General features: G+C 51.9%; 15 protein-coding genes across 15 annotated transcripts; 8 read left to right on the top strand and 7 right to left on the bottom strand.

Moving 5' to 3' along the window:
- Positions 1-728: 728 nt before the first annotated feature.
- On the top strand, positions 729-2,639 carry UMAG_04044 (uncharacterized protein; the record flags this gene model as incomplete). The annotated part of the gene is made up of 1 exon (XM_011392184.1): positions 729-2,639. One exon carries the CDS (start codon positions 729-731, stop codon positions 2,637-2,639), a length of 1,911 nt encoding a protein of 636 aa, XP_011390486.1.
- An 821-nt stretch (positions 2,640-3,460) lies between these two features.
- UMAG_04043 (uncharacterized protein) lies at positions 3,461-4,501 on the top strand (the record flags this gene model as incomplete). Its single annotated transcript, XM_011392183.1, has 1 exon — positions 3,461-4,501. The coding sequence occupies one exon, from the start codon at positions 3,461-3,463 to the stop codon at positions 4,499-4,501; it is 1,041 nt and encodes a 346-aa protein (XP_011390485.1).
- A 194-nt stretch (positions 4,502-4,695) lies between these two features.
- UMAG_04042 (uncharacterized protein) lies at positions 4,696-6,591 on the bottom strand (the record flags this gene model as incomplete). The annotated part of the gene is made up of 1 exon (XM_011392182.1): positions 4,696-6,591. The coding sequence occupies one exon, from the start codon at positions 6,589-6,591 to the stop codon at positions 4,696-4,698; it is 1,896 nt and encodes a 631-aa protein (XP_011390484.1).
- A 593-nt stretch (positions 6,592-7,184) lies between these two features.
- Positions 7,185-8,123, bottom strand: UMAG_11062 (uncharacterized protein; the record flags this gene model as incomplete). Its single annotated transcript, XM_011392242.1, has 1 exon — positions 7,185-8,123. One exon carries the CDS (start codon positions 8,121-8,123, stop codon positions 7,185-7,187), a length of 939 nt encoding a protein of 312 aa, XP_011390544.1.
- A 307-nt stretch (positions 8,124-8,430) lies between these two features.
- Positions 8,431-8,919, top strand: UMAG_11061 (uncharacterized protein; the record flags this gene model as incomplete). Its single annotated transcript, XM_011392241.1, has 1 exon — positions 8,431-8,919. One exon carries the CDS (start codon positions 8,431-8,433, stop codon positions 8,917-8,919), a length of 489 nt encoding a protein of 162 aa, XP_011390543.1.
- Positions 8,920-9,153: 234 nt separating this feature from the next.
- UMAG_04040 (uncharacterized protein) lies at positions 9,154-10,261 on the bottom strand (the record flags this gene model as incomplete). Its single annotated transcript, XM_011392181.1, has 2 exons — positions 9,154-9,394; positions 9,507-10,261. 2 exons carry the CDS (start codon positions 10,259-10,261, stop codon positions 9,154-9,156), a joined length of 996 nt encoding a protein of 331 aa, XP_011390483.1.
- Positions 10,262-11,145: 884 nt separating this feature from the next.
- UMAG_04039 (uncharacterized protein) lies at positions 11,146-11,738 on the bottom strand (the record flags this gene model as incomplete). The annotated part of the gene is made up of 2 exons (XM_011392180.1): positions 11,146-11,371; positions 11,464-11,738. The coding sequence occupies 2 exons, from the start codon at positions 11,736-11,738 to the stop codon at positions 11,146-11,148; spliced, it is 501 nt and encodes a 166-aa protein (XP_011390482.1).
- Positions 11,739-13,225: 1,487 nt separating this feature from the next.
- On the bottom strand, positions 13,226-16,587 carry UMAG_04038 (uncharacterized protein; the record flags this gene model as incomplete). The annotated part of the gene is made up of 2 exons (XM_011392179.1): positions 13,226-13,544; positions 13,622-16,587. The coding sequence occupies 2 exons, from the start codon at positions 16,585-16,587 to the stop codon at positions 13,226-13,228; spliced, it is 3,285 nt and encodes a 1,094-aa protein (XP_011390481.1).
- A 1,115-nt stretch (positions 16,588-17,702) lies between these two features.
- On the bottom strand, positions 17,703-18,454 carry UMAG_11060 (uncharacterized protein; the record flags this gene model as incomplete). Its single annotated transcript, XM_011392240.1, has 2 exons — positions 17,703-17,904; positions 17,976-18,454. 2 exons carry the CDS (start codon positions 18,452-18,454, stop codon positions 17,703-17,705), a joined length of 681 nt encoding a protein of 226 aa, XP_011390542.1.
- Positions 18,455-18,828: 374 nt separating this feature from the next.
- UMAG_11059 (uncharacterized protein) lies at positions 18,829-19,496 on the top strand (the record flags this gene model as incomplete). The annotated part of the gene is made up of 3 exons (XM_011392239.1): positions 18,829-18,947; positions 19,054-19,214; positions 19,303-19,496. 3 exons carry the CDS (start codon positions 18,829-18,831, stop codon positions 19,494-19,496), a joined length of 474 nt encoding a protein of 157 aa, XP_011390541.1.
- A 587-nt stretch (positions 19,497-20,083) lies between these two features.
- UMAG_11058 (uncharacterized protein) lies at positions 20,084-20,671 on the top strand (the record flags this gene model as incomplete). Its single annotated transcript, XM_011392238.1, has 2 exons — positions 20,084-20,349; positions 20,443-20,671. The coding sequence occupies 2 exons, from the start codon at positions 20,084-20,086 to the stop codon at positions 20,669-20,671; spliced, it is 495 nt and encodes a 164-aa protein (XP_011390540.1).
- Positions 20,672-21,501: 830 nt separating this feature from the next.
- UMAG_04035 (uncharacterized protein) lies at positions 21,502-22,076 on the top strand (the record flags this gene model as incomplete). Its single annotated transcript, XM_011392178.1, has 2 exons — positions 21,502-21,797; positions 21,890-22,076. 2 exons carry the CDS (start codon positions 21,502-21,504, stop codon positions 22,074-22,076), a joined length of 483 nt encoding a protein of 160 aa, XP_011390480.1.
- A 373-nt stretch (positions 22,077-22,449) lies between these two features.
- Positions 22,450-22,973, top strand: UMAG_04034 (uncharacterized protein; the record flags this gene model as incomplete). The annotated part of the gene is made up of 2 exons (XM_011392177.1): positions 22,450-22,706; positions 22,778-22,973. The coding sequence occupies 2 exons, from the start codon at positions 22,450-22,452 to the stop codon at positions 22,971-22,973; spliced, it is 453 nt and encodes a 150-aa protein (XP_011390479.1).
- Positions 22,974-23,658: 685 nt separating this feature from the next.
- UMAG_04033 (uncharacterized protein) lies at positions 23,659-24,276 on the top strand (the record flags this gene model as incomplete). The annotated part of the gene is made up of 1 exon (XM_011392176.1): positions 23,659-24,276. The coding sequence occupies one exon, from the start codon at positions 23,659-23,661 to the stop codon at positions 24,274-24,276; it is 618 nt and encodes a 205-aa protein (XP_011390478.1).
- A 358-nt stretch (positions 24,277-24,634) lies between these two features.
- Positions 24,635-27,049, bottom strand: UMAG_04032 (putative beta-glucosidase; the record flags this gene model as incomplete). Its single annotated transcript, XM_011392175.1, has 1 exon — positions 24,635-27,049. The coding sequence occupies one exon, from the start codon at positions 27,047-27,049 to the stop codon at positions 24,635-24,637; it is 2,415 nt and encodes an 804-aa protein (XP_011390477.1).
- Positions 27,050-27,259: the final 210 nt, after the last annotated feature.

The following is a 27,259-nucleotide window of genomic DNA, read 5'->3' as shown; positions in this document are numbered from 1 at the left end:
CGACTACAGTTCTGAGGTTGGCGTTGATCATCTCGAATCGCTGCCACCCGTTTTCTGAACGTCTTCTCTGTGACTTGGACAGCATCAATGAGTGCTCGAACTTTGTTTGCACACAAAGTTTCAGTTGCAAGGCACCAAAAACATTGATTGGGTGCCGCCTGTCAACCTGTAACTCGCAGTAACTTATCGACAGCGTCCACGACAGCGTCCAGGTGTTGCTTGTTGTCCTTTGGTCCTTGTTTCAATGCCAGGCCTGCCTTTCATCTGCTGTAAGCCCACCTCTAGCCTCAAGGGCTTCTGGGTACTGCTACCAATACATGGCCCTCGACCCTCGAATTCCGAATACTCTAGTATGGTACCCTTTCCTCTTCCTCTTCCTCTTCCCCTTCCCCTTCAACAGGCTGTTCCTCGCTTCGCCTACTTGACAGCGCCATAAACACCTCCTGTCGCACAGAGCGTCTTTGGTTCCTTCGCCACCCGTCTCGTTGTCCCTCTTATAAGTGTGTTATCCTTTCCATTGTCCTCCGCACCGTATTACACCGCCAACCGCACAACCCATTCCCACCCTCACCCTCGTTGTCGTCTCACCACCCCTTCCTCCCACATCTTACCACCCCCTTCCCAATTACGTCCCCTGGAAAGCCACTCTCCCCATTTCTCTCTTTTTCTTTAGTGCTCCGTCTGGCCAACTTTACCCCAAGTTGCTGCCCTTTCGATCTTGAATTAGAATGAAGACCACCACACTCGTTGCTGCCGCCACCCTGGCTGGTGCAGTCGCTGCCAACCCTATTGCATGGTCCAAGGTCAGCCCACGTAGCGAATTCGCCGCCCGCATGGCTGAAAACTCTCACATCGCCGCCCGCTCCATCTCCAGTGACGCAGCCAAGTTCTCGTCCAAGCAGTACGATTACCTCGTTGTCGGTGCCGGTACTGCCGGTCTTGCTGTTGCTGCTCGTCTCTCCGAGAGTGGTAAGTACAAGGTCGGTGTTTTGGAGGCTGGTGGCAATGGTTTCGGCGTCGGCATCATCGATACGCCTGGCCAGTTTGGTGCTGATCTCGGCACAATCTACGACTGGAACTACACTACTGTCCCTCAGAACGGCGTGCCCGCTGTCGGTTGGCCTCGTGGAAAGGTTCTCGGTGGTTCTTCGGCTCTTAACTTTTTGGTCTGGGACCGATCGTCTCGCCACGAGATCGATGCTTGGGAGCAGCTTGGCAACCCTGGCTGGAACTGGAACAATCTGTACTCTGCCATGAAGAAGTCGGAAAAGTTCCATGCTCCCAGCCAGGAGAATGCCGACCTCCTTGGTGTTAAGCCTGTCGCCTCGGACTACGGTTCGTCGGGACCCATCCAGGTCGCTTTCCCCAACTACATCTCACAGCAGGTTCGTCGTTGGATCCCCGCTCTCAGCGAGCTCGGCATTCCCAAGAACGATCAGCCCCTCGCTGGTCAGAATGTCGGTGTTTCTCAGCAGCCCTCGAACATCAACCCTTCCAACTACACACGCTCCTACTCGGCACCTGCCTACCTCTTTCCCAACCAGGCCCGTCCCAACCTTGACGTTCTCACCGACGCCCTCGTCTCTAAGGTCAACTTTGACATCGAATGCGGCGAGCTCTCGGCTAACGGCGTCACTTTCATCAGCAACGGTCAGACCTACACCGTCAACGCTACCAAAGAGGTCATCCTCTCGGGTGGTACGGTCAATACACCTCAGATCCTCGAACTTTCGGGTATCGGTTCCAAGGATGTGCTCTCCAAGGCTGGTGTCAAGGTGCTCTACGAGAACGCCAACGTCGGCGAGAATCTGCAGGACCACACATACTCGGCCACCGTCTACAAGCTTAAGCCTGGTTTCCCCACCCTCGACTCGCTTCGCTCCAACACCACGTTTGCCGCCGAGCAGGCTGCTGCTTACAAGGCTAACCAGTCCTCGATCCTCACCGAGACTGTCCCCTCGATCTCGTACGTCTCGCTCGCCCGTGTCGTTGGTGACAAGCGCGCAAAGGCCATGATTGCTGAGGTGGCCAAGTACGTTGGCGCCTCGCGTGCTCCTTACAAGGCTACGCTCAAAAAGCAGCTCGATTTCCTCATCCAATACCCCGACAAGATCGGCCAGATGGAGCTCATCGGTATTGACGGCTACTTTGCCGGCACTGGTGCGCCCAAGCCGGATGAGACCTACTTTACCATCCTCGCTGCCAACCAGCACCTCTTCTCGCGTGGCAACATCCACATCACCTCGAACGACGCTACCAAGTACCCTAGCATTGATGCCAAGTACTTTGACGTCCCCTTTGACCTCGAGATCTCCACCGCTGGTACCAACTACACGCGCAAGATTGGACTCGGCAAGACGTACAGCGACATGGTCGACAGCGAGTACTGGCCTGGCAACGTTGACATTCAAGAGTACACCAAGACCACTTCGGTGACTGAATATCACCCTATTGGAACCGCCTCGATGCTGCCTCGCAAGCAGGGTGGTGTCGTCGACCCCAGCCTGAGGGTGTACGGCACCTCGAACCTCCGTGTTGTCGATGCTTCCATCATTCCTCTCCACGTCGCTGCTCACATTCAGGCTACCATCTATGGAGTTGCCGAGTACGCTGCCAAAATCATCAAGAGCCAAGCTTAGACACGGACACACTCTTCCCGTTTTGTCCCAAAGCCCACCTTGCAGTTTCGTTCGACCTTGCTCGATTTTGAACGAACGGAACCGCACCCCATGCCATTAATGCCGCAATCATGCCATTCGTGATTTACGTAGCTTTCTCTTGCTACACGAAACATCATTTCTCGGCATCTGCAAACACGCAACGACACAAAGGTAAATCTGCTTGCTCTTCGTCTTCGATATAACCTTTTCTTTTTACCTAGATATATTTTTGTTGCTCCGTTTACCTGGATATCTTGCGCCTGTCATGTATCATTTGTTTGAAAAAAAAGATGAAATGAATGCATTCAACACGATATGACAATGGTATGTGAAGACGGTGATCGCGTCGGCGTCCGACTTGCTCAGAATACGATTGCATGGTGGTGGATCATCACCCACGAAGTGGGATTGAGATTAATGAGCGGGCTGGACACGGGTCGTGGGTGGCTATGAAACGGGAATCCAGTCTGCAGGGTCCAGGAGGAAGCAAGGTAAATCTGAATTTGGCGTTGACCAGCCTAAAGCGACGCTGATGAATGTTTCAAATCGTGTTTCCCGCTCTGCAGGCCGCTTCCCGTGTTGAATGTCATGGCAGCGCACAGACGGTGTCAGTCATTCTTGATTCAAGCTCGTACCAGCATATCGTGTATCTGCTTTCTTGATTGTTGGCTTGCCTCTCGCCATCATCATTAAGGCAAGGATCGAAGGGGTCTTTGCTTTCCACCCTCAGATTCTCTTGCAGGCCTCATAAACATCCTCGGGCACGCCTTCCTTGCTCTGGCATCATGACCGATACCACCATGGCTACACATGTTGGGACCGATGGCGACCCGTTGGTTGCGCTTCACTTGCCCTCCTACGTCGACGACCGCGCACCAGGCAGCTACTTCCCGAATCCACCTGCAGATGGTCCTTCACCCTTTATGACGTGGCCGTACGTTACGCGTGTCTTATCCCACGGCGATCTGGATCAGCTGTTTCGCGATCCTGTCTGCGATACCGCCTACCGAGCATTCGCACCTGGAGCACGAGCAAAGTACAATGGCATTGAAAACTACATCCGCACAGTACGTCTTGGATGGCCTGCTGAAGAGCTCACCGGACCTGTTGGACCCAACATGCTCGACCGACCCGCAAAAGATCCGCTCTCAATTCTGGGCTCAGCTTCCGGTTTCAGCACTCCAAATGGAACGCGATTGCCGCTGGAAGCGGTCAAAGAAACCTGGCCGGAAAGGGTGTTGCCGCATCCGTTGCACAAAGGCGTGGTGCTGAGGCACTTTGTAGATGATGCCGATCAGGACGGCCAAGCAGGCGAGAGTCTGGTCAAAGTGATTCCCAACGATTGGCCTTACGGTATTCCGGCTGGAAGCACACACTGGGTCGTCTGGTCCAAGCTCCCCATTTTGCACCCTTCCTTGTTCTCTACCGCAGACACACCCTTCGACGAATCAATCAGAGAAGAGCTTTACAACTGTGTCACCGGCGATGGTATCCGTGGCTTCACCGGATTCATCCCAGAAGGACCTACCTATCCTTCGGCAAAATGCCAAACCCAGATTCCGGAAATCTTGGGATCCTATTCGCAATCCAAGCTCAACGAACAGCAACGCCAACCAGATGCAGACGTCAAGCTCGGCTTGTCCAAACAGCTGATCAGCCAAGCACACGCATGGGCTTCAAGATATGTCAATCACTACATCCAGCACACGTGGCCCACAGAAACGTTTGTTACCGCTTGGTTCTGCAATCCTCCAGCCTTGAGGACCGTACCAGGGCTGAGTCACTTTCACGTTATTGTGCGGCAAAAGGCTCTCACCGACACCGCGGCTGCGCTCAACTAGCATGTAAACATGACGCCCTCACTCTGTAAACATAGCCAACACCCGCCGCTCTTAGAATCTATACGATAGAAACGGGTTCTCCCACTTGACGAGCATCGCATAAGCGCCTGTGTTGTTAGGAATAGCTGCATATTCGCGTCTAGTCTACAAACATCGAGCGTATGGGTTGTCCATCTCTGTGTTCCTGTACGCCTTCAGGCGAGCATGAACGTCTTTACCAGGTCATCCACGCGCGCTTTTACCTGACCGGGCAAGTTCATGTAGGCAAACACGTGGTGCCAATCTATGCACTCTACTAGACTTACTCTAACTCGACTCGCTAGCTTCTGTTCGTCATGCTGATGTAGATCGAGCAGGTTGCGAACCAACAGCTTGATCTGGTCGTGAAAAATCTCGGCTGTTCCTGCTGTAATTAGGATCTCCATGTCTTTCTCCTTCTCCTCCTCTTGCCCTTGTTCTTCCTCAGCCTTGCATGCAGGTGGTGCATCGAATAGCAACAGGCACTGTGCTAGGTATTTGTTTTGTCTCGCATCGAGGCCAAGGGAGAACAGCGGGTGGAAAGCGCCCAATTCGAGGATCGTCTCTGGCAGGTCCTGTGCTAGTCTCTGCAGTTCGTGACGGAAACGTTTCGACTGCCGATCGGAACGGCTCAGATCGAACGGATCGATGGCGTATCTTGCTGCCACTTTATCGATGTTTCGCTCTCCGGTGGTCATGTCTTGAAGCAGAGCGTTCGAGCGCCCTTGCACCGGAATGATGTGACGCAGATAGTTGTCTCTTGCAAGAGAGCACATGTAAGGCGAGATGATATCGACACCATTATTACGCTCGAAGCTGTCGGTAGACAGTGTGAGGTCAGTCATTGGACTGTGTAGGACGAGTTTTTTCGCTCTGCCCAACGACGTCCCTGTCCACACGTGAGAGCTCAGATAGAGCTGCAAACTCAGCGCCAATCCTCCACCCGCTGAGTCGCCCATCAGGATCACATTTTCTGGCTTGAACTTCAACCGTTTGGTCACGTAAACCCACGCAGCGAGCGCATCTTGCAGAGCAGCTGGAAAGGCTCGTGAATCACTCGTGGCCTTGCGAAAGTTGACTCCGAGTACTCGCAGGGACGTCTGACGGCATACAGTCCACGACAGTGGCCCTTGAGGCGCATGTCCAGAGTGATAGCCGCCTCCAACGAAGAACAGCACCATTCGTTCATCGGCTGAGAGAGCAGGTCCCGAGCCTACGCCGGCGACATCGTTGCCTGGTTTAACAGAGATGACCTTGCCGCGTGAGACGGCGGCTGCTACCGACTTCCATTGCCAGAACGCGGCGACAGGGAAAGGGTAGATGCCAAATTGCGATCCAGTGACTAGCCCTCGCAGGACGTCGATGGAAATCTTTTCAGAGACAGGGTCGTAGGGTGCTGGCGAAGGCGCTCTGCTCAGCGTATCCGCAGCGGTCGAGGTATGTAGAGATGTTGCTTCTGCTGCTCGTTGGAAAAAGTCTTTGTATGGACTGTGTTCGATTGCATCACCATTTTGGGTCGTGTGTCGTTTCCTTATGCTGACAACATCATTATGATTGGTAGATGCGTGGTTGAAGTCCTTGCTTGAGCTAGTGGGAAGAGGAGGCAGCGTCACACCCTCAGCCTCGATACACCAACCCTCATGACCTCTTCCGAACAGCCACTTGCTCGCCATCGGCATCGTACACTCCTCTTCCCACCCCATCCCTCTTGGTGTCCCATACACCAACGCCCAGAACAAACTGCCGACCAAAGGAACTGCTATGGTCTGGCCTATGTTCCAGCTCGGCAGCCTTGTCGGAAACACTCCTCTACCCCATCCTTTGTCCATCCACTTTTGCCTGGGCCAGGTGGCATGGCTAAGAAGTGCGGCCACCAGATGCACTGGTGCTACGATCAGCAAGACGTATCCGATACGAACGACGGAGACTATGCTCGCCGAGAGTGTGTGCTCGAGCGTCTGTCGATTGCGAGGCGGCAAAACGTGCTGTTCAAGAGCAGGAAACGGCGTTGGCGTGTAGAAGGAGTAGTTGGGAGTATGCAGGTGGCAAAAATGGCCAGAAGCGGTCTTCATCGTGCTCCGCAACGCCGCACCAGCCTTGCCCTTGCGCTGTGGTTGGAATTCAAAGGATGTCAGGACGGACGTATACAGCGAATGGAAAGCGTCTTATGACGGAAGCCTCGAGACGAATGTGTCAAGAGGGAAGAGAATACGGATGGTAACAGGACCATCCTGTGCCCTAACCTTGTGAAGCAGCAGTAGCGAAAAGTCACGGCTATGGAGCTGAATTGGTGATTGCGGAGACTCATGAATCGTGAATCACGAATAGAATCGTGAATGGTCAAAACGAGGCTTTGCCTTGCCTGAATTTGCACGAACAACAAGCACGAGCATGCCGCTTCCTCGCTTAGGAAAGACAGCGATAGTCGTGATTCACGATTGACGTACACCGTGCAGCAGCAGCTCTCAGTCACATCGCAGCGACGTAGATCATAAGCACAGCTGTCCAAATTCGCGCTAGCTTTCCCTGCCGATACCCAATTACTCTAGCACCGACTTGCCATCGGGGCACAGACGGTAGAATGCACACGCAGCAGACGACACCGCCAATATGAGGGCTTGCAAGAGCAAGTAGAATGACATCAAAGATGTGTGTGTTTGTTCTGCTAGAGGTGGAAGCCCTTCCCGAACGCCTCTTGCAAGCCGTCAACAGCGTTTGCACTGGAGCCCTGGACGGCTTCTGGTGAGTGTGCCCACCGTTCCGGTGAAGCAGAAGTGCCAAGATTAGGCTTATGGGCCCTTCTCTTCTGTGTACCGCTGTCCGGATCACCTTTCTCAATAGGAATCGTTCTCCAGCCATCTTGTTGCTCCGAGTCGAGTGTCTTCTTTCCCTTTTCCGCGGCACCATACAGCGCTGCATATTTCTTGTTCTCCTCATACTCCTGTGCCTTCTCCCTCCCCAATCGCTCCAGATACTCGACATGTCGCTGCCAATTGGCCGCATTCTTGCTGCGTTGGCCATCACCAGAACCGCTCTGACTGACCTGAAGAAATCCAGCCCAGTGACGATACATTGATTCTTCAAACTTTCGCCATTCCGGCGGCAGTATAGCATATTTCAGACTGGTAGCAATCTGCGTCTGCCTCAAGAGGATCGACAATTCACCCAGTTGCATCTCGTGCTCAAGTAAGATGGATCGATCAAGGTCGCTGCGTGACGTCTCCAGTTCGATGGTCTGCGAGAGCATGTTGATGGCGCGAATGATCTGTTGCTCTTTAAGCCAGACTTCGAAAGGCGGAGCGACGGGATAAAAGTCCGGATGGTAGCGCAGATGGTGCGTGGCGTCATAGTGTTCGCGGAGCGAGGCCTCGGTCCAAAACCCAGGGGGACCTAGAATTGAATAGGATGGATGAATGTGCGCCTGAGCATCGAAACCTGACTGAACCGAAGCGGGATAATCGTACGGCTCAAGATTGGCTCCCCGGGAGAGAAGAGCACGACCAGCGGGCGGCGGAATGGCGGAGCTAGCTCGCGGTGTACCAACTGCAAGAGCGTGCCCGAAAGCGATGGCTAATAGGAGAGCCGTGATGACCAGGCGTATCATTACTTCTGTTATTGTAGCAGCAATAGCTTGAAGCGAATGGACAAGTAGTGAGGGAAAGCGACGAAGCAGATGAGAGCCGCCTTGGAGACCGTAGCACTGAAGCTAACCAGATGAATGCGTGCATACTGCAGAGTGATAGTGAGAAGTACAAGTGCGCTCAGCTCAACATGAAAGACTGCGATTAGGCCTATTGCCAAAGTAACATTGGCTTCATCTTGAAAGAGCGGTGCAACCGCAAAGCCTTCCGTGTCGGCCAGCATTGCCTATAGACGAGTGATGAAGTCTCTGCATTCCGAAAACTCCATCGATGGCTTGCATGGTGGGTCATAGCAATGCCATAATCAAGACCCTCCTAATCGCAATTAGCCCACAACCTGGCTCTTTTCACACAATGGAGCGGTCCCTCAACATGGATCCTTCGACCATCCACGTCACCTTCATCCCACACAATCCGTACATGCTGACCCCTCGCCTCAGAGCCTACAACATGCACTACTGCTCTTTCGCCACTCGGTCACCATCATCTCACCCTTCTGAAGTTTTTCAAAGCCATGCAGATCAACTCTGGCCTTGTTTCTCACACTCTCATCCCCTTCAAAGCCTCCGTCATGCGAGCCATAGTCGGCTTCGTGCTGTTCGCGGTAGCCTTGCCACCAACACCTTTCCACTCCGGACCGATCAACGATGCTTCAAAAGGAAGCTTTCTGGCTCGCAGCTTCGACTAAAGGCCCGCATCGATCAGGTCGACCGTCAGCTCGCCACCCCAACATTCGTTCTTGGGTCGACTCTTACATGACCACGTCAACATACTGTCAGGTCATAGATCAAGGAGGGTTATGATAATTGGACTACGAGGTACTTGTAAGAGGACCTTTGTTGGTCAAAGCCCTAACGAATGGACCGTAGTGCCTCAGTTTCTAAGCACGATCAGGAACGAGGTATTGAGTTCGATCCTAGCGTTCGGTCCAAAAGTTATTGTGCGTGACCTTCAAACGCAACTGTGAAGCTGAAGCGTGTGCACTATAGCTCTTTAACGAAGAATTGGGCGAGGCATGTCGTCTATCAGCCGTTTCAGTAGAGCCTCCAGTTTGAGCATGTGTTGTGAGTCTCTCTCGGCAGCGGAAACGATACGATTGTCGACTTGGATCTGATATCCTTTAGAAGCCCTTTGGTTTCCTGCGATCATAAGATTCCAGCTCTTGAAAGGAGTCAGGATAAGGCGCCGCTCCGAATGAGTGAGATCTGGCTCGGTGCGTTGCGCCAACAGCTTTCTGTAGGGCGAGCGAATCACGAATTTCAACAATATGTAAGCTCAGCTGCCCTCCTTTCTTCTATCTCGATTGCACTGCAGAAGGCACGTCGGTAGCTTTAAACTATACTCACTTCTTGATGCTTTCGAGTGCATCAATTCGCTCCTGAAAATCTGCAGTGGCCTGCGGGAATAAGACTCGCTGGAAAGTGGGACGAGGTAGGGGCTGGTTGAGATACTTGTCGCTATACTTTCTCCACAGCGTTGAGGCCGTAAGACTCTCCTCCTGATTCAGCTGGCTGGCTGCACCAGTCTGGTCATCGGTCCTTATTGCATCCACCAAGCCAAACTTTTGGGCACTGGGTACTGCAGAGCTACTAGCTGCGACAAGTCTGGGCTGAGGTTTCACCGCTTTTCTTGTGCGTGGCTTCTTGATGAACTTTGTTGGTACAAGGTTCTGCGGGGTTCCCTGCGGTCGTGCAGCACTTAGCCGGATGTCGGGATATGGGACTAGACGCGCCTGTGGCCTGAAAGCTTGCATTGCACTCGTCGCAGGCGGCACCATATCATTTCTCAAAGGAGCGAGGTCATGTCGATGTCCAAGAGATAGTTCGGTAGGGAGAAATGTCCGGAAGACATTTTCGCTTGGTTGTTGATGGTGGCTCGCGAAATCTTCTGGAGCAGGCCTGGGATCAAGGGACTCGTCCTGATGCAAATGAGGGGTATTCAAGTCCGAGGAAAACGCTTTTGGCCCCAGCGACTCTTGACCTGACGGCTGAGGAGGACCAAGTCTCAGCGTGGTATCCACTCCGGCTCTCTTCGTTAAAGGCGCAGTCCGGCATGCTTGCAAAGTGGCAATGAGCAATGCGAAGGTAAGAATTCGCACCATTGCTGCTGCAACCACCCTACCGACTTCTCGCAAAGCTGTTAAAGGACCTTAATGGTGAATGCTGTTGTAAGTCTGGCTTGAAGGCTTACAAGAGGCACAGGGAACACATTCGCTTCGTGCAGAAGATCAAGAGCATCTTTATCTACTATCCGCGTGCTTGTATGGAGCCTTTGTGTAAGCTCCCTGCGCCTGACACAGTCACTCTCACAAAGATCTTTTCTTGACAAGCGGGTTAGGGCGGGGGAAGTAAGTCCGACCAGCATCTGTCTTCATAAAGCTTTAGCGGCAACTGCCATGCACCTGCCGTATCGAGCGCCGTCTGCTTGTGACACACGCTTCACGTCATCTCATCCACCGAGAAGCCTCCACAAGGAAGCCATATAGTACTGCCAGGCAGAGAGAAGACAGGCATGGTCAGCCCACGCCACCAGCTCCGTGATCGACTCAGTGTACCGGTGAAAATAATCTCTCAAGGTTTGGATGAACAAGAGCTCCGTACCAGAAACCCGTAATCGTGATTCACGATTGTGAATCACAAATGAGCTTTCAACTCCGAGACTTGGCCGAAACCAATCCTATCGAGTTGACAACCATGCAAGATTTTGTGACACTCTCCGCAGTGCATGAGACGATCGCTTCGGTACGAGCCAAAGTCGTGAGTCACAGGTGGCACATGTGCAAGTTCATCAACGAGATCTGTCATGCCTCGTTAACCCTTTCTCGCGGAGGTTGAGAAGAATCGGTATGGTATTGAGCATCGATCTTCATGAACATTTTCGAAGTTGGCTCCCAAAGAGTATTCTCTGCATTCTCTGCACGCGTGAGCGTACCCAGTCAGATCACTAGCTTAGCAATCGTCACTTCTCTCACAGAAGTGAGAAGCCTTACATTGGCCGAGATAGGTCCGGCAGATGCTTCACAACATCGTTGAGAACAGTTTCAACCTGGGCTATAAAGGAAGATTCCCGTTCAAGCCTCTCGGCCATTCCAGGATAGTCACCTCTCTCCAACCTCAGAGACTGTGGGTCCCATGCAAAAAAGGGCATGGTAAGCGTGGCCCGCTGTTGCTCGGTGAGCGCCTTGTTCGCCTCGTGATTGCTTAAAACCCATCTGTTTTGAACGAATTGCGCAGCAAAGTCAGTTTTCAAACTCAAGCAGCCTTGCTCAGAGTCAACATTCACGATTGTCTTGATTTGTCCTACCTTCTCAGTTCCTCAAGATGCGAGATTCTCTCCCGAAACGCTTTGAACTGCTGTGGTAGAACACCAAGTCGATTTCCACGTGCGGTTGACCAGGAAGGCAGCTGATTGTATTTTTGCGTGTTGAGATAGGTTTCCCAAGAGTAGGCGATGGTCTGCTGATAGTTTGGCTGGGCGCTGTTCTGACCAAACGTGGGCATGGCCGAGACGGACAACAAGCAGCACGCCACTACCAGGCAAAGCTTCTTGTCAAGCTTGGAAACGGCGATGGCTCTCATTCTCAACAACTGTGAATGGTCGCGGCCAAGCTATATTCCTCACTGATACGAAGCGGAAGTGAGACAGACATGACATGCTTGATAAATATACCTTTCAAACTCAACGCTGGTTGTCCATCCGCAACAATCGCTTCAGGCTAAAAGGAGGACGACCTACGAATCACATTTATTCTCTGTTCTCTCGACACCGCTTGCAGGTGTCGAGCAGTGTGCTCAGAGTCGACCTTGCCAGCCTTCAAAGTAAGATGAACGTGGACCCTCGTGTGAGCAAGGTGCGCAGAATGTCAAACCGTCACACTATTGTTCTATTTTGCAATCTCCGTGTTTCGTCCACGTTCATAAGTTGGTCCGAGGTCGTCTGATACCAGTGCAAAGCCCAAACTCGCAATACCACCGTTGTCTGTTGCCGCGGAAACTGCTTGTATGAGAGCCGGTTGTTTTATCCCGTGTGTGCTCGGAAGCCGACCGTGCTACTAGGACGTCCACACAATCCCTACCCTACCCGCGTACCCGTGGGCAACTTCAGCTGTCGCCGTGGGTACCCGAACGGAACATGCAACGGTGTAGACTTCGATGCGCTGTCAAATGATACGTCGACACTACTGCGGCAGACACAAACTCCTTCAGCGCACATGGCAGCACAAAGCGACAAGATGCTCAGCAGATAGCAGCGGGGGAATATGCTTCATGAATCAAGGACGACAAAAGCCTCGATGGGTATACAAGCAAGTGTGAGCGATGTCTGTCCACTATGACGCATCACGTGACAGTGCGTGGGAACGAGCGTCGCCAGTTGCACTTCCATAATCACGACGTGTTGAATATCTTCCCAGCAAGTAGAGGTCTGAAGAGTACACACTGGTTTGAGAGAGGTGGAGGATCTCGACCCGGGACTGGAAAATAACGAATCATGAATGTCCCGGCTAATCGTCACTCGCTGGTTGAATGCTAGATGCTTTGATTGCGGCTGAGACCTGTAGCGAGACCAGAGAGCTCGATGAGGCTCCCTGCCCGCCGGAAAAAGGGGGGCTGGATGAGCGCAAGGGCGAACGACAAAATGGAGGGAGTACAGGGAGGCAAAATGCGAGCGCTAGGCGATGACCAGCCTAGCGACGCTGAGAAAGATGACGGAGGAAAAAAACTCAAGTAGATAGTGTATATGAAAAAACACTGGCTTATAAAAGCGAGGCAAGCTCCGCTCTCTCAGACGCTCTCTCCCTACCTCACGAGACGCACTACAAGTGATACGCTTGCCAGTGCATGCAATGCCCATCTCTTCTACACTTGAAACACACGATTGGCAGCTCCACGCTCCTTGGCAAAGACGTGAAATGTCGCAGTCGTGTGTGACTCACTTTTCCCATCATAAACTTCACACCCAATCCGATTCGCCAGTCAACCATCATGGCTCTTTCCAAATCAGTCAAGAGAGATTCATGATTGTGGTTAGACAGGAATGTGAAGATCGACCATTCTGCTCGTCAGGGTTAAAGACGCGAGAGAACACTGGGCAATTCATGCAAGTAATCCATCTCCGCTTCGAAAACAGCAAGCAGCTTCGAGTCGATACCGACACGACGTCCATGTGCTTCGATCCGCACCTTGCGTGTGCTTGAAAGGACGTGTAACATCTGCTGTCTGATCAGGGGTTGAGTATGAGGATTAGTGCCTTGCAAAGAGAGCGACAAGGTTGAGGGTAAAGGTCGCATGAGCTCGTCCGTTTTCGCGAAGCGTGATCGAAGCGCTAGCAAGTAGTCGAGTTCCCTTTGTGATAGTTCCAGCTGTCCAGAATGCTCGAGCAGAAAGCTGTTGCTCATGTCAAAGATCGGTTTCGGTCAGCTTCATCACTTTGTCCGATGAATAACCTCCCCCTGGGTACTTACGTGATGATCTCGTTCGCCCGTGTGAACCTTGCACCCTCGTCAGCGTAGATGAAAGCATGTAGACTAGTAGGCCAAGATGATGCTCGTGAACGTGCCGATAGGTTGGGAAATTTGGCTCTGTACAAGAGCCATTTGTCTCGTAAACTTTTTTGCAGGTCTTCGGGGATGCTTCGATCCTGAAGGAGACTTGCTTCATGCAGACGCCAGGCTGCGATTTGGCGTGCGTGTGCATCTCTTAGACTCATACCCAGTGGCGACAGAATGAAACGTCTGTCTGCGTCAGTGAACTGTGCAGTGGACTGTGATGCCGGCTCCGATCCTGATGCCAGAGATTTATCATCCCGTTTGACGAGATGCCGGCTTGCTTCACGCGTTGACTGAACTGGCCCGCTGATGTCCTCGAGCTCCTCTTCGAGAAACTTGATCAATTTGAGATCCTCCAGAAATCGATTGGCTTTGATTATCGCTCGGTGTGAACGTTCGGCCGTTGCCTTGGCAATCGTCTGCAATGTTGCTTGAGAGTCGTGATCAGAACGTGCTCCGTTAGTCGCCCGCTGCTTCTCCCTTGCGAGGTCGTCGAGTGTCGGGCTCATAAGAGCCTGTGTCTCCCTGAACCTGTCGTGCAGATCTTTTACGAGGTCTAGTCGTCTTTGATCCCTCTGTAGAGCTTCTCGCTGCGCCATTAAGTGAGATAGGATCGGCTCCATTCTCTGGAAGCGATCGCGACCCATGTCATGTAGCATCAGTCTTACTAGCTGGCGTACATTTTCCAGGCTGAGGTCTTGGCCTCTAGGCGTTACAACTCCTTGGTAGCCTCGATACAGGTTGACCAGTTCTTGTCGATGGTTGGGTGCTCGATCAATCAGAGGGATCAGCGACTCTTCGCGTCGCAAGAAGCGCTCGATGTTCAGATGCCCTCTCCTACTATCGGGACTAGGTGCGTTCCGGTCGGTTTGGGCTTGAGCCGAATATTCTGAAGTACTGCTTTCGACTCCGTCCTCTGTCGACGAAGCCACGCGCCTCGGTTGAAGGCGACGCTTTGCATCTCCGGTTTCGAATATTGTCCCTTTCGTGATTGCTTCCGAACTTGGCTCGTGATGTTCTATGACGCCTTCAGGCTCGTTCTGCTGTATATCGCGTCGCAAAACGCGTGTGCGGTCGGCCACTCGGGCTTCTGCATCTAGTACGAGACGATCAAGGTTTTCCTCGAGATGGCTAAGGAGGGTCGAATCGAGAGCGACACGCATGAAGTTGGCATTTGCCAGATTGGCGCGCACCTCCAAAAATGCCAGGACTCGATTGACGATCGCTCCCATGTCGTAGATCATGGTACGCTGAGGTTGCACAGCTCGAACACGTTCCAAGCCTCGATCTACTATCTCGTCTGGAGTGGGCGTGAGGATTCGATGAACATGTTCGAATCGGGCTTGAAGCGCGTTCAGATAGCGGACACGGAGCTGGTCAAGTCCAAGCTGATTTGCATTGTCGGTGAGATAGCGAACTACTCTGCCGATGTCTCGAAATCGGTTCCTTCCGGCTTGTTCCGTCACCAGGTGAGCTAGAACATCGTCATCTCTAATATCAACTGCTCTGCCTCGGACTGGATGCGCAAGTTGATATTGTCGGTAGATATTTCGTAGGTCTATTAGTGTCGCTTGAGAAGGGGCAGCTGGTGGGAAGAGTTGCCGATCCTCTTGCCAAAATCTCGCAATAGGCTCGGCTCCAGTGTCACCGGCACCCAGACCAAGGCTCTGCATGGTTTCGGTCAGTGTAGCAGGTCTATCAGAATCGCTCGATCTGGGTATCAGTACGATCTTTCGAGATTTTGCTGGCCCTTTTTGCGAGGGGAATTGCCACTCGAGATTCCGCTTTTTGAGCTGTGGTACGACCCTTGCGGCTCTCGCCGCCGTCGCTGCTTGATCGACGCGATCGACGAAACCATCAAGCTCGTTCTCGACATGCTGGAGCAGGTGGAAATCCTGTATGAATTGCAAAGGGTCATGGACGACCCGCCTCATTCTGGCCCGAAGATGATCCCGAACTGCTGGTTCCTCCATTCCAAAGTCGTTGTTGACCCAACGACGAATTCTTTCGTACATTTCTGCTGCGGGGCCTATTTCAATTAGCTCATCAACAGTGGGAGTCATGTCTACTTCTGTGTGCTGGAAGCGGCTTCGCAGTGCTTCGAGATAGGCAGCGCGGGCTCCACTGAGCCCAAAGACTCTTTCATTTTGCAGCAAGTGGTCGATGATAGGCTGGATGTCGCGGAAACGATCGCGACCACTACGAAACGTCATCTCGTGCATTAGGGCTGCCGAATTGTCGTAGTTCACTGCAGACCCCCGCGTTGGGTGTCGTTGCTGATAAAGCCTGTACATTTCGGTCATCCATTGGCGCTGGGTGCGCTCGATGTTTATGCTAGCAATGAGCAGCTGGCGTCGACGCAGAAAGTCGGCGATAGCGTGTGCCCCAGGTTCGCTTGGTGTCATTTCCAAATCAGCAAGCACTTGATTTCTCGTGAGCCATTGTTGCTGCTGCGGTTGTTGTGAAGGGTGCTGCTGTGACGGCTGTTGAGAGTTGTCAATCCTTCTTGCGCGCAGGTCGCGTATACGAGGCTCAGACCCGACATGAGGAACTGGATGCGAATGGACAAATTCACCAGCCTCCCTTTCGGCATTGATTTCGACGCTGTCTTCCCTACGCGTGAGAACGGTGCGTCCGCGCTGCTTGTCCTTTTCAAGCAAGCCAATAAGCCCTGCTTGAACCCCTGCGGGGAGTACGGCCTCATGAAAGTTGTTGTCGCTCTTCATTCCGAGCGGGTCAGTCTCGTGAGACGAAAAGGTGCGAATCGAACTAGCGCGACCGCTTACGGCACTGAGGAACGCTACATCGTCAGGTGGCTTGATAGGGCCAGCCGCGGCGAACGAGAAAGCGGCGATAGCGAATAAAACGCCTAGCTTAAGCATGGTCAGAGTTTTCCGAAGCAAATAGTTGAGTCAACGTGATTCTTGTTACAAGTAGTCACGAGTCACGATAATTAGAGACGATTCTTTCTTTAGACACTCACGACTTTGGTCGCCAAAGATGTGCTTGTTATATATGCTAATGTGTGCTTACGCGGATCAATACCCTTGGATTGGCTTCATTCAGACTTGACTGTTTCTTCGACGAGATCAATCTCATTCGTGTGATCACACGGCAGCACACAGTCTTGGAGGCCGAGTTTCGACAAATGAATTTGCCTGCTTCTGCCTTTGCGCTCTTGCCGCTCGATTGAAACGTGCAAGTATATGGCAAGATGCAATAAATGAGCTCGGCTGGCACTCTAGAGCCTTACCTTGGTTCAACATCCTCCTCATCTGCTCTCCTTGTTTCTCCGTTGCTTTGTGGGTCGTTGGTAGAAATGCTTAAGCCACCTCTATTCGCAAGCACATGTCAAAATTAGTCGACGTCGACACAGAATGGAGGGACGACAATAACTATGAAGGACTGTATGGATCTCTGCCCAAGATATTACCACATTTCAATTCTATGAACGGGTCGAAACCCTCGATTGGTATGAGATGACCAATTGGGTACGCCAAACCGATAGTTCGACAAGGAAGAAAACGTTGCACGTTGCCGAATCCTACTCCAGTATTTCGGAGTTACTGTACATTATGTCCCTATCATCGAAAATCACGTTTAAAGCGCCTTGTCATCACCACATAAACCCATTCAGTCAACAGTTGTGCTGTTGTCAGTGGGAACCTAGTCGCATAGCGTTTTCAATTTGATCACACGAAGAACTAGGAGTCGTGAAGTCGTCTCATTGTTAATCAATTTGATTCCAAGGCCTGAGAAAGAAGCTTGGCTGCACCCCGATTCAAACACAAATGGGTCGAAACGGGCGAAGAAGAGGTCTGCACCCAATCGCCCTTGCCCCCAAGCAAAGCAAGGTTCCAGAAGGAGAAGAACGGGAATGTTCAAAGCGATAAAGTCACTAAGCGGTAGATTGCTCTCCGTTAAAACCAAGTGTGCATATAATACGCCACAAAAGAGCTTACGTTCTTGGAAGCATGAAGGACCATGAATTAACAAGTCAGGCCTTGTAGTTCCTGAAGACGTTCTCGATCTGTTCCACCTCTTTCATAACCTTCTTGGCCTGTTTGTCAATCTTGGACACTTCGTCCCGGGTGCTTGGGGCACGTTGCGGAAGGCTATCGAACCAATCAACAAAAGCCTGTTGCGACCATACTTCAGGCCCCAAAGCCTGGTCAATGATATCTTTGAATTCGTCTCGGCTGTAAACTCGGTAGAAGGAGAGTCAGAAGTTTTTCTCGTGCCTGTATAGACATTGTCGACGGCTACTTACAGACGGTATGCTGAACGAGCTCTGGTTCGAATCTTATGCAAACTTGTCTGGTATCGCCTGGCATTGATCGAAGATTCTGGCCATAAGACGAAGTCGTAATTTAGGTAATGAGCAAATTTGCGCCTAAGATTTGCAGCTCGCTCGAGATTAGCTTGATGCACAGCTTCTTCGGACCATCCTTCCCTTCCGAGGGACAATCCGAGGTCATGCTCGTTGCCAACGCTTGCATCGGGCCTTTTTCGACTTGAGCTGGCGCCTACATGCGAGATCCTCTCACCCTGTCTTCCAAAGACACCTCCAAGCGATAGTTCGGTACTTGGACCGCTTTCGATATTGCCTCCTTGCGGCAGAGCTGAGTCTCTTCCATCTCGTGTACCTGTTCCCGAACCCCAGTAGGCTGAGCTGGAAGGTGGTAGACCACTTGAACGTACGCTTATTGACAGTGATATCGTCACGAAAGCCAGGAAAGCGGCGCGCATCATCGACAAGAGGCCAGGCTGTGGCCGTATGAATCGAGAGAAATGCCTAATAAAAGCGAAGCAGACTGGCGAACGGTGTGAAAAAGATGAGAAAGTTAGGTCAATGGACGATATAAGTATCTTTTCGACACACGGAAAGGAAGAGTGGGACATGCGAAGTCCGATCCTTGGTTTCATCTGTAGATCTCATCAATCAATATACCTTGTTCGAGTTCGTCTTTTCTTCATATTGTAGCTACGATGAAACGCAGGCAAAGCGTAGCATCCTTGTTCATCCTGTTGGTGGGTTGGTAGCTTTCTCGAGCTACTGACTCACCTTCCCAGCCACAATACCATCTCCTCTTCAATGTCATCCTATGCAAGGCCACCCGGCGATGCCGATATGTGTTATATCGACTGATTTAAAAATCACTTTGGCCGGTTACCATCCAGGGGGTACATCAGCAATATTGGGGTCATACATTCGGTTGGAAGTGCTAAGGTCATTGGAGAGGTTAGTATGTACGTAGACGGCCGTGGTTGCTAAGGTCAGGGTATCGCAAAGCCTCTACATACCTACTTTGTGGCTACATCTAAGTGGCTGTGGGCCTGAAATGTAGTCAATCGAGCAACCAGATTATGAAGTCCGAAGGACAACGTCACGTCGTCGTCACAGGATGGTGGCTGCATAGCTCAAATCTGTCGTCACGAGAGCGGGTGAAAATTGTGATCGGTGCATTTCTCCAGGACGTTGTCAAGGTTGGTCACGAGGCTGTTAATGGTACCTACGGGCTGAGAGATTTGCATGTATGATACAGACAGTTCAATGCGATAGGAGTTGAGCGATCACAGCTTCTTTGTGGCTTCAGATGATTGTCGGCGTGGGAATATTGTCGGTTGTGTGCAATGCAACAGTCAAGGCAGACATAGCTCGCACATTGTCCCAGAAAGCCTCAAGAGAAAGCCCATATGTCCGTTGCAAGTTAATCGTGAATTGGCACCTATGAATCTTGTCGACGTTCTGATGTTGTATCAGATGTCGCCCATGACAGTAAGTTATTGAATTCTGGAAGGACAAGTTCGAAACGGTGACCGCGACTTCCACCGTGTCCTTCCGCACCAAGCACAGATGATCATGCGCTAAGCATCAGGTTTATCTGCAAAAAAGCCGCTTCTTGTGAAGCGACCATGTTGTCTGGAGTGGGGCTTGAAAGCACAAACCGTCATTGTCTCTGTCCACTTCCAGCTTCAATCCCAAGTATCCATCGTTTCGTGATCTGGGTCCATGACTTCAAAGTGTGAGGTAAGCTTTGCCAAACTTTGTGCCTTCTGAACTTATCTCTCTTAATCGTGAATTTTCAAAGCAGTCCTTAGGCCAGAGCCAACTTGACAGCGTTCCGTCCGGTCCGGTGACCAAAGTTGGCGTGGACCATCGTGAATCGTGAATCAGGGTCTGCAACTGTCAGCTCGGCCTATCAGCGGTGTGTCGTGTATCACGGAGGTCAGCGCGTCTCGATCTTGGGTCTTCAAGTAAGGAGTATTTGATATAAGCGGGAGCTGAAAGACTTTCTCGGAAACGTGCATTGTACCGGTGAGGCCACTTTTATAATCGTATAATCCAGCACCTGAAACCACAAGAAACGCATAGCGATGAGGACGAATCCTCGTTCCTTCCTGATTTCCGCCTTGGCTTGCACAGCTGCATATTCGTTGGTTGTCCCGTCCACCAGCCACAGCCAGCATCTCAGAGGAGACAAGGTGACTGATGTATCGGGAGGGCCACCGTCACGTTGGTGGTTTAACTACCTAAACAAGTATTCGGGTCCGATCCCAGACATACTGTCTGGCAACATGCTCATTCGCGATCAATATCAGCACTTTCGCCACCGCATCAGAGCCTTGGAAGAAATTCGTATGTAAGTGAAGTGCTACGACTTCTCGATTTCAATCTCACAGGCGAATACCGATTGACTCGTCTTTTCCGACTATTTGCACTTCTCCTCCTCCAGAGCGGTGTTGCAGCATAATCCGATGCTCAATAGTAACGATAAGTTAGTGCTTTCTCGTCCATTCTACAATTGGAACAGCTTGGTCTTGTCAGTGGACGGGCAAAATCTGCGCATAGACAACCCGCACGCACTCAACCGTGCAGCGCTTGGGTTTCAAATGGACAGCAAGACCATTGGTGAAGCTGACAAGCTCATCTTCGACCTCGTAACGAAAGGTCTTGTCCCGTAAAGACTTGAGTCGAGGCATTGAATTTCCCTGAAATCCCTGGTAGGACCTCGCCGGCTTAGTCACGCGCTTTTGGCCGAGCGGTTCAGGCACAAATGGCTATAAACCACCCCCCTTTACAATTGTCAGTTGCACATTCGTGTGTTGCTCGCTGTCATGCTCCTGCTCAGGAAATATATATTACCAGAGATGTCTTAAAGCTACCTTGAGCGGCCCGCGATGAAATGAGTGGAACAATGGATGACATGATCATATTCGCAGCTGACCGTATCGCATCTCTTCACATCAATCCCTCACGGTAAGTTCGCACTTAACGCTTGGCGTCGAGCTCGACTGCATGATACTGATGTTGGTCCTGAAAGGCGTTGCTTACTTGCTACCTCTATTTCGACGTCGAGAGTTCACACTGGCGTGGGACAGTTGTGTTGAAAGGGATACTTCATCGCATGAACCTCGCGCCTCGGGTGGTGCAGTGTTTGCTCCTGTATGAATTGCGAACCACGACTCTTGTCAGATCGTAGCTGGTTACCTTGCTTGACTTCGCCCTTCGGAATATGGCTCAGTCGTGAGGCTTCGGGACGAACTCGTGACTGCATCCCAATCGACCGCCTACTTTTCATCTCATACATCGTATGGCAAATGACAACTGGTCCTTATTTTAGCAGGATTTGAAAGGACTTGTCCTAGAATATAAAACGAGACACAAGCTGAGTCCTTACCTCATACCAGAACAGCACAGCACCTTTTGTCTTCAAAACCCTTCTCAATTATTCACTGCCAACTCGTGACCTGATCGACAAGTAACCCCTTAGCTGAAACCTAGCAATTCGGAGATGAAGACCGTTACGATCGCGTTTCTTGCACTTGCCTCATTGGCTCTGATCCTCGGAAGTCAAGCTTCGGCTGCTCCACCTCAGCACCTGACGCAAAAAGATCGCCAAAGACTGGCTCCAAGGGCTGTCTCTGACCGAGTCCCGGTGCTGCAAGGGCACCCGGTCCCGCATTGGTGGCCGACATACTTCCCTTACCGAAATCACGTATTCACTCCGTTCTTAGTTGGCGACCACATTGACGAAAGCAGGCTGGCCGACTTTCGGCAACAGGTCCAACTTTTCGAATCCATTCGAGGGTGAGTCGTGAGTTAGGTCAACAAGGCTGTGGGAAGTTGAAGAGAATGTACGATTGTGCTGACATCTGATGAACCTCAATTTCGATCTGCAGAAATGCTCTCAGACACAATGATCTCACTGCCGAAGAGAGGCAGATATTATCAACACCATTCAACAGCTGGGTTGAGAACTCAGCTCATCGCCATCCCACCAACGTCGTTAGGGCAAAATTCGCAGAGGATGCAACCAAGCTGCAGGAGATGCACCGAGTTTTCGCCCGCTTCATGCCGCATTTCTGAGCATCGGCGTAAGACGGACCGTGATATCGTGTATCGCTCACTGCCGCGTTGCTTGTCCCACTGAAGAGTTGCCCATAGTTACCATGCAACCGGCTCTAGAGATCGATGGGGTCGACTTGAGGACCACTTAACATTCGTGATTGCCAGTTATTACGTGTATGGACCTTGCTCCCGCCTCTCCAGAAGTAATAATTTGGGAATCATTCGTGATTTCTCCGCTCATTCAACTTCTCCTGTTTGCTTCTAGCCTTTTGTCTTCTCAACACCAACCTTTGCTTTCAAAGCCACGTACATACGCCAGAATTCCTAGAAAATGAAGACCTGTACGCTCGTAATGGCAGCACTCTGTGTCGTTGTGTTTTGCCATGGAGGCATGACTACTCCTCATACAGGTCTCACCCGGCGAGGCGGTCGGCTGTCACTTCCACAAGTTGGCACTGTGACTAATAGTCGCTCTAGCCAGCGTCCCGGTGGTTCGAGCTTGCTCGAAGCCTCGAGCCCAACTTGGTGGTTAGACTACGCTCAATACAGAAATGAGGACGTCGCCAATCTCTACGTAGCAAACAAGCTGAGCTGGCGTCTGTTCAAGAAATTCAAGAAACGCCTCAGCGCCATGGACAATGTTCGTCGGTCAGTTCGAGAAAACAAAGGCAAACCCTTCCACCGAAGCCCGAGAGACTGACACTTCATCTTCCTCATAGCCAAGCGCTTCTTGGCAATGAGCTAACCGCCGATGAAAGGCAGATTGTATCGCAGCCATTCAACAATTACGACTGGCTCAAACCCAAAAGATCGACGTCCGACGACATACAACTGGCCAGTGAGATGCTACGACACGACGCTGATCAGCTGATCCGGTTGCACAGCGTTCTGGAAAGGTTCAATCCACGCCCTTGAGCTTCACAAAAGGTGCCGCCGCTTAGCGCTTCGGCTATCCTTGTTCTCTGTTGGCGTAACAGATGCTCGCTGCTTTCTGGCCACGTTTTGAGAAAGTCTGTGCATAACCCATTCCTCTGCTCCCAACCCCCATCACTGGGGTGCCTAACTACATTGGCTTGCTTCGCAGCTGTCGCTCAGAAACAGTAGCTTTTGCCGCTAGCAATCCAAGTCTTTTCCTCCGATGAATTCCGCGCAGTGAGACATTGGTCGACTGGTCGCTCGTTAAAGGGATGTTGACAGGTATCGCAACCTCACAGAACGTGGAAACGGAATGACCTTGCTTCGCACTGTCCAAAATTGAGGACTGTTTGAGACTTGGAGCAACCGGATATTCAGGGAGTTGGGAGCCAAACGGCTTCGAGTAAAAAAAGATCCAGGTGTAAAGTAAATGAATCGTCAGGCATCAGTTTGCTCCGCCCTGGCAGTGCTCACACAGGAGTTTCGAACCCCGAGTTTCGCTTTGTCACCAATATGAAGGTGCGACAGGGCCAGTCGGTGCTTGATTCGCGATTGTCAGCTCTAGCGTTTCGCCAAGGCTGCGTGGGCTGTCGAGATATATAGGCGTCGAATCTACCTTGACATGTGAGTCGAAAGCAATCCGTCTAGGTTTTCATGGCTTCCTCTGGTTCTAACTTACTTGAAAATGAAAGTCAAGGCGATTCCTTTACTTTACTCATTGGTAGTACATCTGCCGGTCGTTTGCTGGGCTGCACCAACTCTTTCTTCACCGAGTCCAGCGAGGCTACTCGTCCACAGCTCCTCGTCAGACACTTTGACTGACGTTCCAGAAAGCTCTGCCGATGCACGTCCCTTAGCGGATGCTGCCGCAACTAGACCTCCGCGATTAAACATGGCAACTGATTCGGCTCGAGCCCGTATCGTTATTCCTCAGGCCTTAGCCACCACGACTTCTACTTCCCATCCTTCTTTGCCTTATGGACCAAGTACTGCCGTGTCTCGCCCAACCAAGAAGCTGAAAACTCTCGCATCAGGCTTTCAAGCTGGAACTTCGCAGTCGATCGGCGGCGGCGGAATTCCACAAACCCCTTCTCGGCAGTCGATGGGATCTGTTCGTCAAGCTGTTCGATCCAGACAAACAGGGCAGTGGCACCGGCCCTGGTGGAATTGGTATTGGACAAATTATCATGGTCCCTGGCCCAAAGTATTCCGATCTCTGAATGACTTTCCGAATGACTACACGTCGACGCAGTATTTCAAATATACCGCGAGGATTCAGGCGCTCGATACGATCAGACGGTGAGTGACTTGGCCATTAAACGTTCTTCTAAGAGCTTTAGACTGATGATAACATTCCTCTCGGCCTGGGTCTCGACCTGCAAGGCACGTGCTATTCAGTGGTGAAATCCTCAACCGCGACGACTATCTTCGTTTACAGCAAAGATTTCATCCTTGGCAGCACGTGGACACCAAAGAGATCTATCGCAAAAGTGAGGATTACGAGAGCTTGATCGAAGCAGAGAAGCTTTTAGCGCAAGAGATGGAACGCATCTTGGAGCGCCTTGCGAGGTCGCCATGACATGTAGTACTCGTACAAAAAGGCCATCCAGGCGAAAATACAATGCTTTGCTGCGACGATCGAAAGCAACATACGAAGATGTCTAACCCCGATACACCCAGGAGGCGGTGGAGTGGATGTTTCGGCTGCTCGATCCAACGCTAAAAGTCAAACTTTCACCTTGTGGAATGATCCATCCCTGGTTCACGGTGGACCAAACAGCGATGTCCTTGTTCCTCAGCTCGAAGCTGACCTTTCTCGTCTCCCCTGGCTGGACGTCTTTGATCTTTTCGAATCCTCGCAGTGTCTTGACGGGGCGTGGGTTCTCGCGCGACTCGGCAGACGCAGGGAAGCTGACGTACAGCTGAACCACCTCGGCAGCAGCCTTTTCACCGCTGTTTGTTACCTCGGTCTCGAGCGTCAACGCGATATCGTAGAGTGCAGCTTGGCTGTTGATAAGTTTCTCCTTGGTTGGCTGGATCGACGTCTCATCTGGCTTTGGCGTAGACGTGACAGTGATCGAGTCAGAGTACTTGAAAGAGGTGTAAGAAAGTCCGTGGCCGAAGGCAAAGCAAGGAGTGATGTTGTGGTAGTCGAACCATTTGTAGTCGATGAGCAATTTCTCGGTGAATGGAGCCGACGGGGTGCGTACTGGATCATCGACAATAGTGTTGGGTGGGTAATCGCTTTGCTTCCTGGCGATGGTGAAAGGCAACTTGCCACTTGGGCTCGTCTCGCCCCAGAGCATCTTAGGCAGCGAGGCACCACCTTCCTGACCAGGCAGATAGGCAAACACAACAGCGGTGACGTTCGGGTGGTCGATCCACTGCTCGACATCAACCTGACCAGGGCTGTGGATGATGACGATCGTGTTGTTATTGTTGCTGGCTACAGTCTTGATAAGCTGGTCGCTGTTGCCCCAGAGAGTCAGGTTCTGACGATCGTTGGTCTCGGTAGCGAATGCATTGGTGAAGACAAGCGCTGCATCACTCGAGTTGGCACGCGCCTTGGCTCCGTCAAGGTCCCAGTTATCGAGGTGCAGGTTGATATCCGGACCACTCGCTCGAACGTACTCCTGGATAGCAGCAGCAGGAGTAATGACGTACGGCGGGAGAACCCATCCCGAACCACCGCCGATCGTCAACGTACCGTTGAAGGCGTCCATGTTGCATCTTCCAAACTCATCACAGCTAGTAGCACCATAGAGGTTGTCACCTGCATCTTGACCGATGATGCCAATCGTCTGCAGCTCGTCCGGACTGTTAAGAGGGAGACCACGACCATCTGCATTGTTGTTCTTGACGAGCGTGATCGATTCGGCGCCGATTTGGTGGATGATCTCGTGATGATTGGCGCGAACATTGTTGGTTGGAAGCGTCAAATCACGGACGTCGAACGATGTTTTGGGGTAGGATTCGTTTTGCAGCTCAAACGCAGGAGCGAGAATACGCAGAACCATGTCGTCGAGTCTAGCTTCAGGTACCGACCCATTTTGGACTAGCGCCACTAGAGAGTCGCCGTAAAAGTCACCGAACATGCCATCGTAGGCCGAACCTGGCATCGACATGTCCAATCCACCCAAAACCGACTCTTGGTCGGACCAAGTTGCTCCCCAGTCCGAGATGACAGCGCCCTGAAAGTTGAGCTCCTCCTTGAGCAAGTGGTTGAGCGAGTAGTCGTCTTGGCATGCGTGAGTTCCATTCATTCGGTTGTAGCCACACATTATCGTACCTGTTCCGGCGCGGACAGCCTCAGCAAACGACCAAAGGTACACCTCGTGCGTGGTGCGGTCATCCACGATCGAGTCGACGGGCTTCTGCTGCAGAAGTGGGTAGACCTGATACGGTTCCGAGAAGTTGTACGGGTTACGGAATGTCTCTTGTTCGTAGGCAATGTAGTGCTTGGCGCTTGTGACGACACCTTTCTCTTGGGCGTGCTTGACGGTGAGGTACGAGGCCACACCTGACAAGTACTCGTCTGGACTCCAGCCTTCCCAGTTTCTTCCGCCTCGAGGGGCGCGGCCGAGTGGGCCTCCAGTAACCGGGCCAAGCCAAATATTGACGCCCTTTTCGCGAAACTCCTCGGCGATGGCCTCGGCCCTTTTTGCAAAGAGCTCACGGTCCCAGGTGGCAGCGGTGGAGACACCAGGCGGGAACTGCGAAACGCGGCGAGCAGGGCGCACACCAGTAGGTCCATCTTGGAGGCAGAGTGCCTTGAGTCCAATGCGAGGCGCAGTGCCTGTGAAGCCTGCGCACGCCCCCGTGAATCCCGTGGAAACATTGGCTTTCTCCTCGATCGTCATTTGGTCGACGAGCGTTTTGGCTTTGGCGAAACCATTGGCCCAGGCCACACCGCCAGTGCTGTAAGGCCCAGTGTAGGAGTATGCGCCATTGTCGCGTGCATAGATATCCTCACAAGCGTCCGGGTGAAAGCAAGTGGATGGAGCTGTCGCGCCGGAACGAAACACAGACGAAAACCCTAAAACGAGCGCCAACGCACTTGCATTCAGTCCAAACATGGCGTTGAGGAGACCTTGGCGATGGTACGGTCGAAGGTCTGACGTAGATCCGGAAAGGGGGAAGAGGCTTTGACGGTCGTTGGATGGATTTTCCGTACTCTCACCAACGGAAAGGGGAACCATTATATACATATTGGTGGTCCTTCATCTACTCGACCCTAACGCGAGCATACGGCATACGGCATACCGCTGAGACGAAACGAAGAATTC

This window comes from Mycosarcoma maydis, chromosome 11 (assembly GCF_000328475.2).
Source record: "Mycosarcoma maydis chromosome 11, whole genome shotgun sequence".
Taxonomy (NCBI): Eukaryota; Fungi; Basidiomycota; class Ustilaginomycetes; order Ustilaginales; genus Mycosarcoma; species Mycosarcoma maydis.
The sequence above is the reverse complement of the archived record's forward strand: the minus strand, read 5'-3'. Positions and strand labels throughout refer to the sequence as shown.